The sequence below is a fragment of the Chinchilla lanigera genome, unplaced genomic scaffold (genome assembly GCF_000276665.1).
Source record: "Chinchilla lanigera isolate Chin_1 unplaced genomic scaffold, ChiLan1.0 scaffold00032, whole genome shotgun sequence".
Classification (NCBI taxonomy): Eukaryota; Metazoa; Chordata; class Mammalia; order Rodentia; family Chinchillidae; genus Chinchilla; species Chinchilla lanigera.
In genome coordinates, this window is record NW_004955433.1 from 5345180 (window position 1) to 5364589 (window position 19410).

General features: G+C 35.0%; 1 protein-coding gene across 3 annotated transcripts in view; it reads right to left on the reverse strand.

Moving 5' to 3' along the window:
* Prkg2 (protein kinase, cGMP-dependent, type II) overlaps positions 1 to 19410 on the reverse strand; it is a 100978-nt gene that overhangs the window by 58586 nt on the left and 22982 nt on the right. For all 3 annotated transcript variants that reach the window (XM_005388222.2, XM_005388223.2, XM_005388221.2), the window contains exons 3-6: positions 12122 to 12288; positions 9273 to 9386; positions 7677 to 7782; positions 3780 to 3843 (exon numbers count right to left, since the gene is read on the reverse strand). In XM_005388222.2, the coding sequence (XP_005388279.1) occupies positions 3780 to 3843; positions 7677 to 7782; positions 9273 to 9386; positions 12122 to 12288 (451 nt within the window). The remainder of the gene's footprint in view (positions 1 to 3779; positions 3844 to 7676; positions 7783 to 9272; positions 9387 to 12121; positions 12289 to 19410) is intronic.

Below are 19410 nucleotides of genomic sequence, written 5' to 3' on the forward strand. Positions count from 1 at the left end.
CATATACACCAAATACACACACAAGTGTGTGCACACACAGACGTGTATAAAATGGAAACTTTTGTCAAAATAATACTTATGTCACTACTTTGATTCCTTTTTTAAAAAAAAATTCCATTATATTGGTTCCAAGATCTAGTAATGCTTTGAGATCCACAATCTGAAAAAGATATTTTAAAAGATGTCTAGATGCCTTGAGAGTAGTGACTTATTGTACAGCAAAAAAAAGAGAAAAAATGAAATCAATTTTAGGATAAACAGAGGTAGAGATCAGAAGAAATATATAAATAAACAGGAACAGCTAAAGATGCAAAGAGTTTATTTTTCATTATAAGGAAAATGCTTACTTTGTGACAATCTAACCAAAGGTAGATTAAGAATATATAAAATCGAGAGAAAAGTCCAAGGTGATGGAGGAAAAATAGAGGCAAGGCTAGAATCCCTTACGGTCTATAGTTTGCAGCTAAAAATCTTCATTACACAGAAATATTGATGCTGTACAACCAGGTGTATAATGCACACACATACACACCCCGCCACACCATCGCGTGATATGTACCCAAATTTGTTGCTTAAAAAAATGTTTACAAGTATTTAGATTATAACCAGCTATTTTTTTCCTAGTAAAGGAGTTAACACAGCTTAGAAATTTTAAAGCAAACATGACTGGATTGCGTGGACCCTATCAGTCAACCCTCTCACAGAATTTGAGATTCTCTTAAGGCTAAGACCGCAGCCTTCTCTGGGTGGCTCACATTTATTTGGTTATCAGAAGAAGGGAGGGGAATACTCAAGAAGGGCAGAATCACTCAACAACTTCTCTAAGTAAGGTATTAAATTAATCCTTAATAAGGATTAAATTAATCCACCCATGCATGAGATGCCTGAGGCTATAGTCTTTAATGTAGTCTTTAATGTTATAGTCTTAGCATTAATGTAGTCTCAGACTTATTGCCAAGGAACTAGATCATACAAAATGAAAACCAACAGAAATTATTCCTAGTAGACTGAGTGGCCAAGCCAGTTACACAGAATTTTGTAACATTACCACTGAAATGGCCCATGGCCTCCATATTCTGTAGATGAGGAGATGCTAATGCTCACACAATTGACTGAGAGCTGGGAGTGACAGAGGAAGGGCCACAAACCCCAATTTCCAGACTGCAGACAGGTGGGCCTTCTATAATTCCCAGCTGCCCCACGTACAGTTCACTGGTCCATAAACAGCAACCGAATCCACAAGTATCTCTGCTTTCTCAGGGCTCTGGAGGTCATCATTCAAATGAGAAAAACTCTCTGGCTTATGCAAGTGTTAGCAGGAATTCTAAGAAAGACTAGACTTTGGAAAAGATGACTAAAAATGGCAAATGCCTGAATCAAGAGGTAGGCTGTGGAAAACTCTGAATATATGGCCCCTACTCCTAAACAAATCAGTGTTTCTCAAATTTAAGTGGGAGCTGGGCATTGTGGTGCAGGGCTGTAATCCCAGCCCTCTGGGAGGCTGAGGAAGGAAGATCCCAAGTTCACAAATTCTAGCCGAGCCTGGGCAAATTAATGACTTAGGAAGAACTTGTCTCAAGATAAAAAGTAAGAAAAGGCCTAGGGAGTAGGTAGCTCAGTACAAACCTATCCCCAGATCACTAGTACTGGGGAAAAAGTTTTAATGAGCTTAAGAATCCCATCACTTAACTGCTAAAAATGTGGATCTGGGGACTCCTATCAGTTTCTGATTTGGTGGGTGTGGTGTGGGTTATCATCCGTAGCTACGCTCCACCCTGAGATGGACTTCAAGGCACGGCTGTCTCTGGAGTGGACATTCAGAGTGATGAGAAAGCTGCTGGACCACTGCAGTATAGGGGCTATTTGTCAGGAAGTGCTACAGTCCACGCTACAGGCATCAGCTCAACTGCTTAGTGGCAGGAAATTTTAACCTCCCTCACCCATACACACATACAGAGAAGGCCTCCCAAATTCCAGTCCTGTACATGGAACATGACAGATTCTATCCGTTGTTCTTAAAGATGACAGAGTGGGTTTGTGGGACCACTGGTCGTAGAATCCTGTGGGTGCTCTGTCCTAACTCTGCAGCACTAGGTATTAACTGCTCTCAGGACCAGACTGAAGGATTCTGAGGCCAATCTATGCTGGTAAGCAATGCGCTCTTAGAGCTAAACAGATTCCATTACTCCCTTGTTGATCGCTTTTGCATCTGAGAATTTTTGCACACTACAGAGACACGTCTGTTTGCCAGGTATAAATAAAGAGCCCTTTATAAACTGAGCTGCTGTCTCCGAACGCTCAGATATAGTAAAGCTCTTCTAGGGTGCTTTAAAGGATGAGACTTTCAAGCTTGAATTGTGTGCTAATTAATACTGCATTTGAGCCTCCACCTCTATATTCTGTAGTTACTGCCTGTGGCTGCCATAAAAATGTATAATTTAGCATTTATTTTTAATGATACTAAATTTTCATATTTGCTGTCAGCATAGAATTCCCCTCTGGTAAATCTGTTCTATTAGTATTATATTAAAAACAGATTTCCTTGGTTAACAAAAAATAGGGCCTCTCTAGCTTTTAAACACACACACACACCCTTAGATCCTGGGATGAATTATTAATTTGTAACATCTGTGATTGGTTTATGTTACATTGGGAAAATCCCAAGAGGGAAGGGGTAGGCTGTCTTCTTGAAAATGACTTCATATCTGAGCCCCCCGAGCACAAGGCCAGGCACTGTGTGTCATCAAGGCCTGCCCTTGAGAAATTGTTGGATGAGTTCCACAAATTGTAAATGGAAACATTACTGGTGTCACTTACACTTAAGGACAGAATGGTCCCTGCTCCCTTCCCAGCAGATATTGGTTTACACTCTGTGTTGTGAATGACAGAAGCATGAGTCTGTCAACAATCGATCTTGTCAGGCTTTTTTTAAAGTTTTCTCCCACTAAAAACAGCTTTCTAAAAGCTTAAAGGCTAGAAGTAACTTCTTTACCATTCCCTACCTCCTTTAAATTCCATACAAGCCATTTTGGCTTCAGGGAAGTTGAACCTCCAAGAAAATGTGAGGGATTATTTGCTTTGAATTCTAGTCTCTGCAATCTGAAGAGGTTTCCACAAAATGCATAGCACTGGAATCCAAGGTACGTATCATAAAAGCATTATTCACAAAAAGACTTGATGAGGCTTGGACTAAAACCAACCATCCGGGTGATGCCTAAAATGAATTTTTGAATACATTCCAATGCACCGTTTTCCTCTAGATATTAAAATAGGTTAAGTGCTTCTTGAGTACAATTTCTTAAAATTTATCTTAGTGGCTTAGAGTGTTCAAGTATAGAATGCTCCATGGTCCTATTCAAAGTCCTGTCACCAAAAGCACAGACATGCCCTTTCTGTGCTCCATTTCCTAACATGCCTCACTGCCTCCTTTATGGAAAGCTCTGTAAGGGACTGTGATGTTAACTGCAGAAAATCAAATGCCCGTTGAGTAACGCAGATTAGTTTTATAAAATATACTAAAAAGATTTAAATATGTAAATCAAATTTCACTTTACACATGCAAATCCAATTTCTTTTTATACATTTCTGAAAAAGCTACCCCTTCTGGTCCCTTAATTCAGGGTGACTTGGCCTCAGGTTTGTACAATAGAAAGAGCCTCCTGGTCTGTGTTGACTACTGATCTGCAGTCTTCTCCTTTCTATTCATTTGCAGTGCTCATACGATAACCGGGTTCTGAAATCTTCTCATGAAATTTACCTCTCACTTTAAAATCTCTTACCACTTCCAAGCAGTCAATGATCTTGGTTAGTTTATCCTCAGGTAAATTCTTCAGCAAGGATACACTTCAAAATAAAAAGAAATCTTTATTATCTTCCTGCATTAAAATATAAACGCACATATAGATGTAGGGTCTAAAATTTTTACACTCATTTAAAAATTACAATGCACTTTAATTTCTCAAAAATAAATCCTATTTTGCAAACGAGGAAAGGACCAAGAGATAGAGTGAAAGGGGACACGCTGGAGGGGAAGGGGACATAAAATGAATTAAAATGTATTAATTCTATCTCCCCAGAAGGAATGAATCACTATGTATTGCAAACATATACTAATAGAAATCAAAATTTTTAAAAGTAAACCCCCAAATAACTGAAAACACATAAGTAACTGCACTTGACACATATTGGAGATTATGTCCTTCAAAACAGGCAAATAAGTGCAAATAGTAGGTTATTACAAAGGGGGAATCACATTCTTTTTGGAGCAAAAGTAATTTCATATTTCTTGTTGTTTTCAGAGTGAATCACATCTGGAAATGCATTCCTTCCCACGTTTTAATATCTCTTGTACTAGCCAAGGTGAGCAACCCTGCTTGCAGTGAAGGATCAGCTTTATCTAACTCCTTGTAACTAAGTAAAAACTGAATCCAGAGGGAATGTGGGAATCAGCAGTGAAGTCATTTTTGATTACTACTCATACTGTACTGTCTCTTGAAATCAGTGGGAGCCACAGGCACATCCTAGAGACAGTTTTACAGATAATAATGTATAATGGGTAAAATAGTATACTGAGTTTTTTATTCTAAGAAATCAGAAATTTCAGTATGATTAACCGATTTTTTAAATTGTTCTCTTAAAATGTTTCTCTTCTGCTGTTTTTATTCAGGACTATCCGTACAATTTCTGGAAAATAATTATGTCTTTTTACCATCTACAATTTAACACTGATGTAGGAAAAATAATTCTACTTCGAAAATGCATGATTAGTTCTGATTGTGCAGAGGCAGGGAGCTGGGTCTCGAGCTCTCTTGCACATGTGTACCGGGAGGCACAAAGCCAAGAGACACGTGTAAGAATGTCTGCACCAGAATCAGGTGCAATTGCAAGACACTGGGACAAGCCCCAGTGGGAGAAGGATAAATACACAATGATAGAGTCAGGTAACAATGCTCTATGGCAGGAGAAATGAATCTTAGAAAAAATACTGAGTCAAAAATTCAGTGGCAAAAGTAACACCATTTTTATGAAGTTTGAAAGTAGGGTAAATCAAGCTGTAGGCAAAATTATAAATTGTACTAAAGGAATGATCATTAAACTTGCTACAGACTACGGCCAAGGAAAGGGGAAGCAGGAGGCTGCAAGTGCCCTGCAGGAACCCTGAGAATGTCAACAGCACCCCAACTTTCTATTTTTTCTATTTTTTAGGTTTAGCACTAACTTCATACATATTTGTTTTGTTAGGATTTTTCCCTTAAAATCATTTTTCACTAATATACAAAAATTGTCCATATCTATAGGGTGTTTCCATGTATGTATACATTGTGCAAGAATTAAATTAGGGTGAACATTTATCTCCTCAAAGGGTTATTACCTCTGTATGGTAAAAGTATTCAGAGTCCTTTCTTCTGGTCTTGTGACATATACATTACATCACCATTATATGTAGTCACCCTACTGTGCAAATGCACACAAGAAATTCTTGCTTCACTCTACATATAACTTTGATGAACCTTTCCCTGCTCTTCCCTTCTTGTACTCTCCCCAGCCTCTGCTAACCACCATTCAACTCTGAACATCTACGAGACCAACTTTGTTAGATTCCATGCATGAGTGACATAATGCAGTACTCATCTTTCTATGCTTGGTCTATTTCATTTAACATAATGATCTTCATTTCTAACATGTTGTAACAAATGGCAGAATTTGATTCTTTTTATGGCTGAGTGATATTCTATTCTCTGTGTGTGTGTGTGTGTCTGTGTGTGTGTGTGTGTATGTGTGTGAGCATGTACTATATTTTTTCATCCATAAATTAGTGGCTGGCCATTTACATTGTATCCATTTCTTGACTATTATAAACAGTGCTGCCAGAAATGTAAGAATGTAGATGTCTCCTTGACATACTGATTTCATTTCCTTTGGATACATACCCAGAATTGCCTGCAGTATGATCTTTTGTAACTTATGTATGTACTACATATCTTACATATCACATACTTCATATGTAATAAAAATGTAAATGGAAAAATGTTTACTGTATATTATTTTAAAAAGAAAAATGAATTTCCTTTTTATACATCTCTGTTGTTGAAATGGTAAAAGGTAGCCAGAACTTGTCACTGATTAACAAACATTTATGAAAGTTTTACTACTGGTCCAAATATAAGTCTATAATGCTGGTAAACTTCTTCCCTTATAAGTCTGGTAGGGAGACAGATATGAGGAGAAATCTTAGTCTATATTCCCTCCAGGAAGGTAGGGATCAAGTTTATCTTGTTTACCATCAAATCCATGACTTCTAGGCCAGTCAATAAATATTTGTTGAGTGAGCTAATAAAATAACAAAAGCAAAGAAGGAATATGCACTAGTAGATTATGTAAATTCCTTCCATTTAAAACAGAATATGCAAGACTTAAGAATTTACAATTTATTTTTGGACTGTACAGTGAAAGAACACATTGTTAATCAGTAGAACATCACAGATGTTAAGCGTTCATTATAGTACTCGTTACAGCTTCTGAGACTGTCAAAACTCTCACCAATGACACAAAAATAGTCTAAGTAATGAACTTAGATTCAGAAAATTTCTTTAATTTGGAGCTTGCTTTTTAAGTTACACAGACATTTGTTTCCATATAAATTGTTGTAGTCAAGTTGTTGAGCTACAGAACATTCTACAAAATGAGTATGTTCCAAGGATCCATGTCATCAAGATAAATATAGCAACATTTTTGAAAAGTTAAATTGCTATAAATATGGTAATTTAGAAAATGGTGTGGCTGTTCAAATGAGAAAGGGAATATCTCAGGTAAAACAAGAATAGTAAAATAAATTAATATTATCCTAAGTGAAACATTACTAGAACGGTTATCTGGTAGCTATCCTCTTTCAAATTCTAAATGTCTTTCAAAGACAAGTAAGCAAGCCAGGTGAATTTCTTTAGGACTTTTTTTTCACATTTTTCTATGCTACACTCTATGGGTCCTATTATGGCTTGTATCTAGACGTTCCCCTAAAGCCTCATGTGGTTATAGGTGAGGCTTTTCAGAAGTGGCTGAATCTAGAGTGTGTGATACTGGGATTAATGGTGTGTGGTTACTAAATTAGTCCACTGAATGGTTTGGCATAGATCTAAGTAGGATCAAGGGTGCCCCACTCTGGGGGGGTATGCAATATCAGATATAGGCTAGTATGGTAACTTGTCACTTTCTTGCTGTTTGCTGCATTCTGCCTGTCCTGCTTTGCCATGAACTGTTTCTCACCTGTGATGCCCCTCTGCCATGCCACCCTGCCTTACAGCTGGCCAACTATGGACTGAAACCTTGACAAAATGTAAGCTAAATAAACATTTTCTCCTTTAATTTGGGATGTCATGTATTTTGTCTCCATAAGGTCAAAAGTAACTAAAACAGACCCTTTGATACAAGGGCAAAAATTAGTGGAAGAAATAAACCAGTATACCAACTTAATTAAATATAACTTTCATATATGAGAAGTAAATAATTTTTATATATTTCCTTGCAGGGCATTTAGCACAAGAGAATACTTTGCCCTCTTGGTTTAATTATGCTAAAAATGTTTAAATTAGGGAGCTTATAAAATTATTATTCTGATAAAATCAACATATGTATCCTCTATCATCAGCTATGCTCTTTCCTCATTGTGCTATACTTACCTTCGGAGGAAGTTTCTGTATTGTTGATCTCTAGCTTGGGCTGTTCTCCTCATGATGTTCTGGAAAACTTCTCGATCTAGTGCCCATGTTTTAACATTGGTAATAGCTTTAGAAAAATCAAGAAAATAATAAAATATTGCTTCACATCACATTAAAAAAGTACTCCAAAGTTAATCAGTGCTATGACTTGTATTTAGATGTCCCCCCAAAGCTTCATGTGGTCATAAGTGGGGCTTTTGGGGGTGGCTGGATCTAGGATATGTGATACTGGGATCAAGGATGTGATGCTGGGATTAATTCATGGTGTGATGTCAGGATTAAGGCCGCCCCGCCATAGGTGTGACTGCTACCCATCCTAAGGTTGAGTAACCTGGATAAGATATAAGAGACAGAAAGCGTATCATCTGTGGCTCACTACTTTGCTGGCTTCTGCCCACCATGAACTGTTTCTCCTCTGAGTGTACCTCTACTATGCTGCCCTGCCTTGGAGCCATCCAACTGTGAAGTGAAACCTCTACAAACTGCAAGCCAAATAAACTTTTCTTCCTTTAACTTCGGGTGTTGGGTATTTTGTCATAGTAATGAGAAAAGTTACTAAAACAATCAGCAAATTTGCATTTCTTGGAAAATGCATCATTTAAACATGCAAGTGGAAAGAAGAAGCAAAATAAATAGTGACTAATTTTATAAATTATGTTGGCTTTGAAATGTACCATGATTTGGAAGTGGGTAGCAGAAGATTTCCTCTCTATGTTTTTGTTAGAATGATGTTCGAGTGAGTTAGCAATTCCTGATTACACACATCATCAAGATGAATTTCAGATTCTTGCTGTAAGATTACAGAGGGCCAGCAAACCTGTGGCTAATCCAGAAAGTGAAAAATTCACAAGCAAGTAACTGGAAGTTAGATTTCTGTGTGTATGTATATTTTTTATGTGTCTTTTTATGTTGTTTAGACATTGTTGCAAAACAGATCTAACATATTTTAAGGATCTCTAGGAAAGTTTGGGTACAAAAATACCTCAGCAGTGTTAATACATGAGGCATGGTCTCAAACACTGAGTAATACCACATCTAAGTTATTTTGAAGAAAATCCAAGATTGTCATGAAAAAAATCAATAAAAATTGGAATCCCTAGGAGAAACAATTAAGCTAATCCCAAAGTGATTCATGAAAATGCTCATTGCTCTGATTCACATCCTTTTTGGTATGCTATTTATATATTTTCATTGGTTTTATTTTTAATTTTTCTGGTTTATGACATGGTCAGAACCTCACAGAAACTAGAAAGCAAACTTTGCGTGAGCCAAGACAGATGCCCATGTAGTAAAAAGTGCAGCGGCAGTTAGAGAAATAGTGGATCATTTCAATTCACAGCCATTTCCACAGTGTACAGATGGGTATCCAAGAAAAGAGTTCTTTTTTACTTGAATTATTTAGATAAATGAGTCATATAAATCCTCCTGTGGCATAGTACTTCTATTAAAAAGAGCACATGGTGCAAAATAGGAATCAGAAAGCCTAGATCAGGATGCAGATATAAGGTGACCTTAGCGCTGCATAACAATTTACAGACAGAGCCTTTCATTTGTTACCTTTCACAGAGGCAGTTCTCGTACAGTTGTACAGAATGGCTAGTTCCCCAAATGTGGTCCACATAGGGATAGATGACAGCAACTTCTCTCCTTGGAACACCTCTACTTGACCCTCTATCAAGTAAAATTTCAGAAAAACACAAATAGTCAAAATCTACCTGGATTCCATAAATTAAAATAAAAATAGAAATATAAAAATGTACAGGGAAGAAATTGTATGATTCTTCTTACAATATTATGGCTAAAAGTGGCACCCCAAACCATCTCTGCCACGTACTCACCTTGAGAAAGTTACACTCTCGACCTGAACTTCCTCACTGGTAATGGAGGTAATATTTACCTCATGCATTTGCCATGATGAGTAAGTTAATATAAACAGAGAACATAACACAATGGGTAGGATGTCATGAATGCCGTGTAAATACTAGCTATGGTTAATATTACTATCATTGCAGCAAAGCTCTTCCCCTGAAGCAGTGGACTAGATGGCAAATGTTTTGCTTAAAGTTCATTCTATCCTACAAAAAATGTAGTACATAGAACCACTTCCCCTCTTCTAGGAGCATAACAACCACGGTATGTCTTGAAAACTCAGCAGTCACAGTATGTCCTGAAAATTAGCTATTGGCTGCAGGACTGGGGGAAGTTATTTTCATGGTCCACCACTGTTACCTGACCTCACATTCCTTAAAATATAATACCTATCAATTCTAAGAGGAAGTCACACACAAGAATGATTGGCACTTGCCTGTACTAGAGGAAGGGGAGAAGAGCCTCAGGCAACCTGCTCATAGTTCTTCCGCCCTGGCAACTTGCCTTTCTCTTCAAAGTCTCACCCAACCCAAAGCATAAGGAAAAAACATCTAGATTCTTAAAGGAAGAGAAATTCAGGGGGAGTACTCCTTTCCTAGAAAGAATTAGCTTTTCTACCCCCTAGTTCACCATTGAGTAGCTGGATCATCTATCCATCCATTCATTTAACAAATCTGTTCTGGGTATTTATGTTGTACCAGGGTCTGTTCCCGATGCCAGAACAAGAGTAGACAACAGAGAAAAAAAATATTTATTCTGATGGAATTTATATTCCAGTAAGTAAAAAATAATACCTGTTTTGGTTCCACATTCTACAAATTAGAAATGCAATTTTGTAATTTCTCATTATAGCAAATTCTGCCCTGCAAAGTCACTTGATGGTACTGTCCAGCTGATATCTGGATTTAATGCTTTCCTCGGAATTTTTCTAATTGTTTATGGCTTGTGGGACTTGACACTTCAGAATTATGTGAAATATTAAAAGTTTAAGCTATATGCTCGTGCTGTTTGCTATTCATGCTGTATTTTGTAAAGGGGAGATGTTTAATTATCAAATTAATTTGCTCAGACAGATAATTAAACCAGGCAATTCAGTCTTTAGATGACACTCTAATTAATTCATATAAGAAACCACCCAATTTTCATTTCTGTGTGTGCCATTGCCCTGATCTTCATAGCTGCATCAATACTGATGTCTGTTCAACCTTTTCTCTCCCCACGCCTTTCATCAGAACTACTGGCAAGGAACAAGATGGGCTGACACAAATGTCTCACCTCTCCTAGCAGGTTCCATAAATATTTGTGGACTTAATGACCTATCTCTCTTGCCAGAATGCTCTAGCCCAGCTAAAATAGATGGGAAATGGCCAAGAAAAAAATTTGTAAGACTATAAAATTGAACACAAGTTAAATTAAGATTGTAATTCACTACCTGAGTAGAATAATTACTTGGGAATGACCATATAATTTTAAAGTTGCCTATAAAGATTATATAGCAAGCAATGGACAAATAATTATAAAACACACATATTTTAAGAACCAGTCTATGAAAACAGTACTTTCATCCTACAAATTGAACTGCATGCATGTAATAATTTGTTCAGATAGGCAGCTTCTTCCCACACCTAAGAGCCCAAGGAAATCATAATAAAAATATTGCCTAGATTACCAGGAACGATAATGCAAAGTAGATCACAACATATCTCAGGTTACCACAACACTTGGGTAAGCCAATTTAACTTTTTTCCTAAGACTGAAAAACTTGGAGACAATTGACAGTTTGATGAGCCATTTAATGACTTTGATCCTTGTTTAGATAATTTCTTGCTTCTGTAAATAAAGGAAAAAATTTGAGATCCATGCAGTTCAGAAACAAATCCTTTGTCTATCTAGCTGTTACGCTCTTCCCAGCATACAAGCATATTCAAGCAATGACAGAAAAAGAAAACCACTTAAATAGTTCTAGAATTGCTGGTATTAGTTGTAAGGCATTCTATCTGATCTGTCAAATGATTGTATGTATCTAAATTTTTCTTTGAAATCACTGATATATATATTTTTTCAAAATAATTTCCAGAATGACAAAAGTAATTTTTTCCTAGTACAATTATCTAAAACTGTCAACACGAATAGTTGGATTTTGAACAGAAAAAGTTCTTTTTTAAGTGAGTGGCACTGTGATTAAAAGTATGGATTCTTAAGTCAGATTGCCTAAATTTGCATTTTACTGCTACCATTTATATATACTGTGTGGCTTTGAGTAAGTTACTTCTCTAGGTCACGGTCTCCATGGAGATAACAGTCCTTCCCTTACAAGACCAGTGAAAAAAATGCAATAAAACCTGTATATTAGTGCGCAGTGGGATTCCTGCTGTATAAAAAGCATTTAGTAAGTAATAGTATTAAAATTAGATCAACAATATTGCCATTTCATGATGTCAGTCTGTTACAATTTTCACAGAGCAAGCAGTTATAAATGATTACAAAAAGCCCTAAGACTAATACATGTGGTACCTAGACAAATCTGTGAAACCTACCAGCCAGTACAAAAATATGGTTTCCGGGCTCTCCCTGCTTAATGATGTAGCTGCCTTGCTGATAGCTTCTCCCATACATACACTCCACCATGTCTTTGATCTGCTGAGGATCCAGTCTCTTCAGAAACTGATTTTTATTAAGGGCATCAGTAATGAGCTTCTTCTCACTGGTGTAACAGAAAAGAGACATTAGTTACAGTTCATGAGAACCATGCTTTACCATTTAATTCACTTCATTCTGATTCTTAATATTATTACCTATGTAGTGACAACTTTTCCTGCAAGGACAATTTTTTTTCTGGTCTCACTGAACACTTCACCTTTATAACCACCATATCCTACACAGAATACTCTTAAAAATATTTCTGAATATTTTGTGGTATTTATCAGCATACCAATTAGTTACATTCCCAATTCCATCACATCTCTCAAAGGACCATTGGTGGGAAATTTCTGTCTCACACAACTTCCAGGAGGAAAACAAATCTGGTGAATAGAAAGTTTTATTTTAGAGATCACCACACAGCATTCATTCATGGATAGATGTATACACAGTGCCCATGCAACTAGTTATTTTATATCTTACTTAGCTCTCACCACTACCCTATGAGATAATTACTATTCCCATTTTATGGAGAAGTAGAAGAAAAAGTAAGAAGCAACTTACTTTTCATCAGATTTAAATCTAAGTCTGGAGTCTGTGCTGCTTTTATTTCATCCTATCCCATCCCATCTCTTCCCCTCTTCAGAGGAGGAGAGTTGGTTTCCTTGGGCACCTTGAAGTCTGATCCATCCCCGAGGGCTACCACGCCAATCTGGTTTAGGTATTACTCTGAGCACGACTAGGCAGGATAGAATCCATGTTTTGAATGTCACCCTTTGTCCATAACTCAAATACATCCTATCTGTTGACAAACCCATAACATTCTGCTTTCTATTGCAAAAGAAGTTAACTAAGACAAATCATTACTTAAATTACCATACATTTCAAATATTTTAACTGACATACTTCATATGCAAAGATCACAAAGTTACTGAATTGGAAAAAAAGTTGCTTTATGAACTGTCACACTCTCTGAACAACATATTGACTATCCATATGATTTTTCTAAAATGGCTTTTTTTCTAATTTTTCATCAAATGCCCTCTGAATATTAACTTTACTATTTCAAAACTAGTGATCTTTTACTCAAAGCAAGACTTCATGGCATTAGTTAACTTTCTACATGGCTTCACCATCACACAGATCATTAGGCTACTACAGGAAGGGGCCAGAATGAATTTGTGTACAAATTTCTTCTTCTCTGCACTGACTAATCATCCTTGGTGCCATCCAAACTGGTGAATGCCTTGAAAACTTCCTTCTCCTTTCATCACTAAATCTTGTTAATTCCCTTTACCAGCTATCACTATTATTCATTTTGTTTTCCATTTGCAAAGTTATCCTCACAGTCAAAGAATAAATCATTGGTTCGGACAATTTTAACCACTTCCTTTCTGGGATTGCAGCTTCCGGTCGCTTTCATTACAGCTCATCTTGGATGGTATTATTCAATTAATCTTGGTAGGAAAAGACTGATCAAAAATTTCATTCTAATTTCACCCTAACATCATTCTCCCTTTACAAGTAAACTCAGCAAAATATACACTGAGCAAATATGTCTCTTCGTTAGGTAATTGCGGTGCAAGTGGTAGAACTGTGAACAGTACCAAAAAAGCCCATGGACTTTCTCTGCTAGGTTAATAATTCAGTCAGTGTTTCCCTGATGCCCACACAGCCCTATTTTCCAAAATATGTTTCAAGAAGGACTTTCTTTATGTGTGAAAGTGTGCTGGAAATTCATAATGCACACCTTAAAATTGCAAAGTCTGTCATTAAACAAATCTGTATAAACCAATTTATAACATTTTGATATATTTTTATTTCTTTGTGGCTTACTTTCTGGTAACCTTTCATAAAAGTACTGTGAAATTACTTTTTGCCCATAGAAGAAAATCAATAAATATCCCAGAATCTAGCATTTGTCATTTTCTACTATATAGCTATTCCTTATCTATCCAGTACTTCCTACCTCAAATGCATTCTGTCTTACAATGAACTGATATCCTCACTATCCCTTATGTCTTCCAGCTTTATCTTAAGGTTTGAACATGTTTTCTCCTCTAACACGGTTTGTTTCTTTTCTCCTCAGCCTTTTCAAATCCCATGCATCTGCCAAGAAAGCTCTTGTGACCCTTCATAGATGCTGCAACCCACACCATTTTTCCATTCTACCCTTAACTCCTAGAATACTTCATGTCAATGCAACTTGACAAATTTTATCAAGCACTGACTTAGAACATAAAATTAATTTAACAATGCTCATGACCTCAGAGATTTCCAAGATTCCATAATTTACTGTATAAATGTATTGTAATATTCTACTCCTGGAAAAGTTCTCTATGAATTTTTCTCTAAACTAGAATATAAATTCTGGGAGGAGTGAATATTATCTAGATTTTGCCCCGTTAAAGGGCAGTGTGTAGCACTGACTATGAATAGAGACACTGCAACTCTTCCTACAACTATGATAGATGAACTATTATCAACACAACTCTCTCCACTCCCATGAAACAAGGACAGAGATGATGAGACAGAGAGGGAGATACACATACAGGCAGATAGAAACCTCTTGAAAGTGCTGGCTATCTATCAATATAGGGAGGACTGGAGGAGCTATGAGCTACACCAGATCCTGAGCCTGGCATTCGTTTATGCTGTTTCCTTCAAGGCATTTGCTAACTAGCAGGCCTTGAAGTTTTGCCTTGAATTTTGACTTTCTTAAAAGGTGAAGCAAACAAAAGCTGGTATTCAAGGCACACCATGAAAGAGGAACCATGGTAAGCACCCATGATTTCAGGAGGGATATTCAGAAGGTTGCAAAGTAGGACAAAGAACTAACAAAAACAGCATAACCAAAAGAGATTACAACTCTCCAATTCCACAAAGTGACCACTACATGAACAAAACACTATTTTGATTAAAATGACTTGCCGCTAGTGTAACTGACTGCCAGAAGCAAAGGAAAATCTTTTCTTTAAGAAGTTAACCCAAATCTAGACACTCAAATTTTCTCTAAAGATTTTCATAAGGAATATCTCACACAACATGTGAAATTACCAGGCATAAAAAAAAGAAAAGATCCAATGACTAAAGACCAAGAGAAAGAGACACTATAATCAGATCTATAATAGAAAAGATATTGTAGTTATTAGGAATAGACTTTAATAAAACTGTAATCACTATGTTTAAGATAATTAAGGAGAAAATGTATGTCAACAGAGAACATGTATCTTTCTAATAAACAAATTGAAATTGGAATACTTAAAAATACAGTATCCAGGCCTTAGAACATAATAGATAGGTTTAAAATCTAATAAGATAAAACAAAAGCATTAGAATCTAAGTATATATAGGTACAATTAATGTACATAGAAGACTAGAGAGATTAGAGAATGAAAAAACAAAATATAGGAAACATATGAGGCATAACAAAGAAGTTGGAACGCATGTATAATACAGGCCACTGAAGAAAGGAAAATAATTTGGAATAAAGTAATACATGAAAGAACATTTAAGAATTTTCATAAATCAATGAAAAAACATCAAATCACAAACAAGATGCACTGCCAACTCAAAAGAAAATGAGGAAAATTATAGTGATGTCTAATCAAATTGCAGAAAAACAAAATACAAAAAGAAAACACATAAAAGTAGTGAAAAATAAATGACTAATAGGAATAATCACTCTTCAACAAAAATAATAGAAGCAGAACACAGTGAAACATCTTCCAACTGCTCCACCAAACCTACTTTAATAGCTATACCCAGTGAAAATATCCTCTCAAAATGAAAGCAAAATGAAAACATTTTCAACATGTTTCCCATTGGCAATAGATTCATAATTAAGGGAGAGTTCCAGAAGAAGGAATTCCATCATTTCTGGATGAAAGCTAGAAAATAACAGAAGAAAGAGCAATAGGAAAAATGAATATGTGGGTGACTAAATGAACATTGTCTTTATAAAAGAATAATAATAGTAATATCTCATGCAGTGTAGAGAATAAATCAATGTATAGAAACAGTCAAAATGCAAGTGATGAGACAATAAATGGAGTTAGAATTTAAGATCTAACATTGGTAAAAGTACCAATCTATATTAGAACTTTAATAAAACACTGATCTGAATAATTTAAAGTAACCCCTGCAAGATTAGTCAAAGAATGTTTACCTAAAAAGCTAAAATAAAATAAAATGGAATAAAGACATGTACTTAATCCAAGGAAATAGCAAGAAAAGGGAGAAAAAAATTGAATGATAAAAGAAATTGAAGAAGTAGAACAAATAGATGTCAGCTATTAAGGGATTCAATTTAAATCCAAATATTTCATATTTGTATTACATTATAAATGTACTAAATATTTCAGTTAGAAGACAAGATTGTCAGAATACTAAAACAAAGATATAGGTATATATCTATATAGGTACATATGTATACATAGGTATATACAATAAATAGGTATATAGGTATATATATAGATACAGGTATATACACATATACATACATATGTGTCTACTCATGTTTTTATTTTAAGTACATATGTACCTGGTAAGATAGCATGAAAATATATAAATCAAAATTGATCAAATTAAAAGAGGAAATATATAAATCCCTCATAATTATTTTGGAAGATGTTAACATATCCAAATAACTAGTGAAACAACCAAAAATAATCCAGAAACCAGAAGATCTAAACAACTGATTATCCAAATTTACTTAATTTCTTCAATATGATTATCCAACTTTACTTAATCTCTTCATCTACTTGATATTTTAAGCCTGTACTCAATAAATTCAAAACACACAGTTTTTTCAAGGATACCTCAACCTTCATGAATATTTACCCAATGGTGAACCTTAAAGAACAATAAAGTTCAACAAATTTTGTAAGACTGAAATAACAGTACATTCTTTGACTATAAACTAATGAGAAATTCATGGCAAAGGCAGAGTGCTGAAGGCAGAGAGAGAGAGAAATATGATGAGTAACAGAAATGAGGAGACATCACTACAGACATTACAGATATGAAAAATGAACTAATTTTTCACATTACATTACAGATGTAGAGTACATTTACATTTCATTAAGGATATGAAAAATGAATTGATAATATGAACTACCCTGAAAAGTCAGAAGCAATAAAAAAAAAATCTCTAGAAAACTACAATGTACCAAACAGGATATAAGAGGAGCAGAAAATCTAATTACCAATAAAGAAATTAAATAAAAACTATGCCAATTAGAAATTTCTAGATGCAAGTGACTTTACCACTAAAATTTCCAGACATTTAAAGAAAAAAATATTAATTTTACAGAATACTTTCTAGGAAATAGGAAGGAGGAATTGTTTAACTCATTTTATAGTGTCAGAATAGTGTAATAATAAAAAGTCATATTATATTAAACAAAAATTAAAGTTAGTATACCTTAAACATAGATCTAAATAACTAGATTAAATTGAAAATTAATGAATGTAATTAACCACACCATGTTTTGAAATTCTGTATCATTTTTATTGTTCTCTATACTATTTTGTTTATGTATTTGCTTTTGTCATTTTGGGGTTTTTTTTAATGAAAAACAAAATTTAGGGGGCTGGGGATTTAGCTCAGCAACACAGGGCCTGCCTGGCAAGCATGAGGTTGTGAGTTTGATCCCTGGTACCGCAAAAAAAAAAAAAAATTTATATGTATATATAAGGATAGCTGGAATAGGTGTATTGCTCATGTCTGTGGTTTATAGAAAGGAACAGTCAATGCTCAAAATTTTGTTTTTTCTTGACCAATTTTGCATGCTTGAATTTGGTAATCAGAATGAGTGATACGAAAACAACAATATGCAGTATAAGAACCATTGTTGAACGCCTACCATCCTGTATTTTGCAGCTCTGCATCATTTCCAATGTTGGTGTTTTTTGGGGGTTTTTTTTGTTTTTTTTTCCCCCATACCAGGAATCAAACTCACAACCTCGTGCTTGCAAGGCAAGCGCTGTGCCGCTGAGCTAAATCCCTAGCCCCTAATCTTACATTCTTATGTCTGGTGGACTGAGCAACTTCATTGAAGATAACAGTACTTAAGGTAGTAACCACTGTTAATTCCTATCATTTTGTTTTGAGGTCACGTATCATTTCTGTTGTTTTTGTATTATTTTGATTCTGTCTTCATTGTTGTTTTATTAGTTTTTTTAATTTTAAAATAAAAAAGTTTAAAAAGGAATAAAGGAAGAACTATACAGCAAATCTAGTTGAATGCAGAGAAACTAGTTGATAAAATTAAATACCTGTAATGATTTTTAAATTTAAGAAAAGCCTTTAACAAATTAATAGTAAAGGAAGTTCTTAACCTGATTAAACATATTTTATATCTACAAAGTAAAGCCAATCCAAAATATATTACATAGTGAAACATTGAAAGCTTTACACTAGATACCCAAAATGGAACACCAGTTCAACCCAAAACAGGTTTAAACAAATTCAACAAAGAAAGAAAAGAAGAAAAATTATCAAACATGTAAACATAAGAGAAGAAAAATTAAACTTCCAAAAGACATAGTTTGGTATATGAAAACTTCAAAAGAATGTACAGGTAAGTTATCAAAATTAACAACTGATTTCAACAGTGCCACTGGATATAAAGTCAGTGTACAAATTAAGTTATATATTTATATTCCAGCATCCAATAAGTAAACATTTAAATATTATAAATTACATCATTTAAGATAGGCTAAAAAATATCAGCTACATAGGATTATATCTAACAAAGATGGGTGAGATCTCTACCCAGGAAAGTACAAAATATGATTAGGAGAAATAAAAGAAAAGTTGAATAAATGGAGGCATATACTGTGATTCGGGTTGAACAAATACACTTTTAATAATAACTCTACTAAAACTGGTGAGGTTCAATTAAATTCTAACATACGCTTTTTTAAAATTATGAAAATGGACTATCAGATTGTAAAATTCTTAGTCATAAAAAAATCTCAAGAAGAGCCTTACAAAATTGAAGAACAAAAACAAAAGGAACACTTAAAGCAACAGGTATCAAGAATTATTATTAATCAAAATAAGTGACACTACGTTTTTGGCATAAGGATAGTCAAAAAGGAATTCTAGAGCAAAATTCAAAGTCCAGAAAGCGGCCTCTAGACGTAGAGACACCTGATGTATGACAACAATGGTATCATA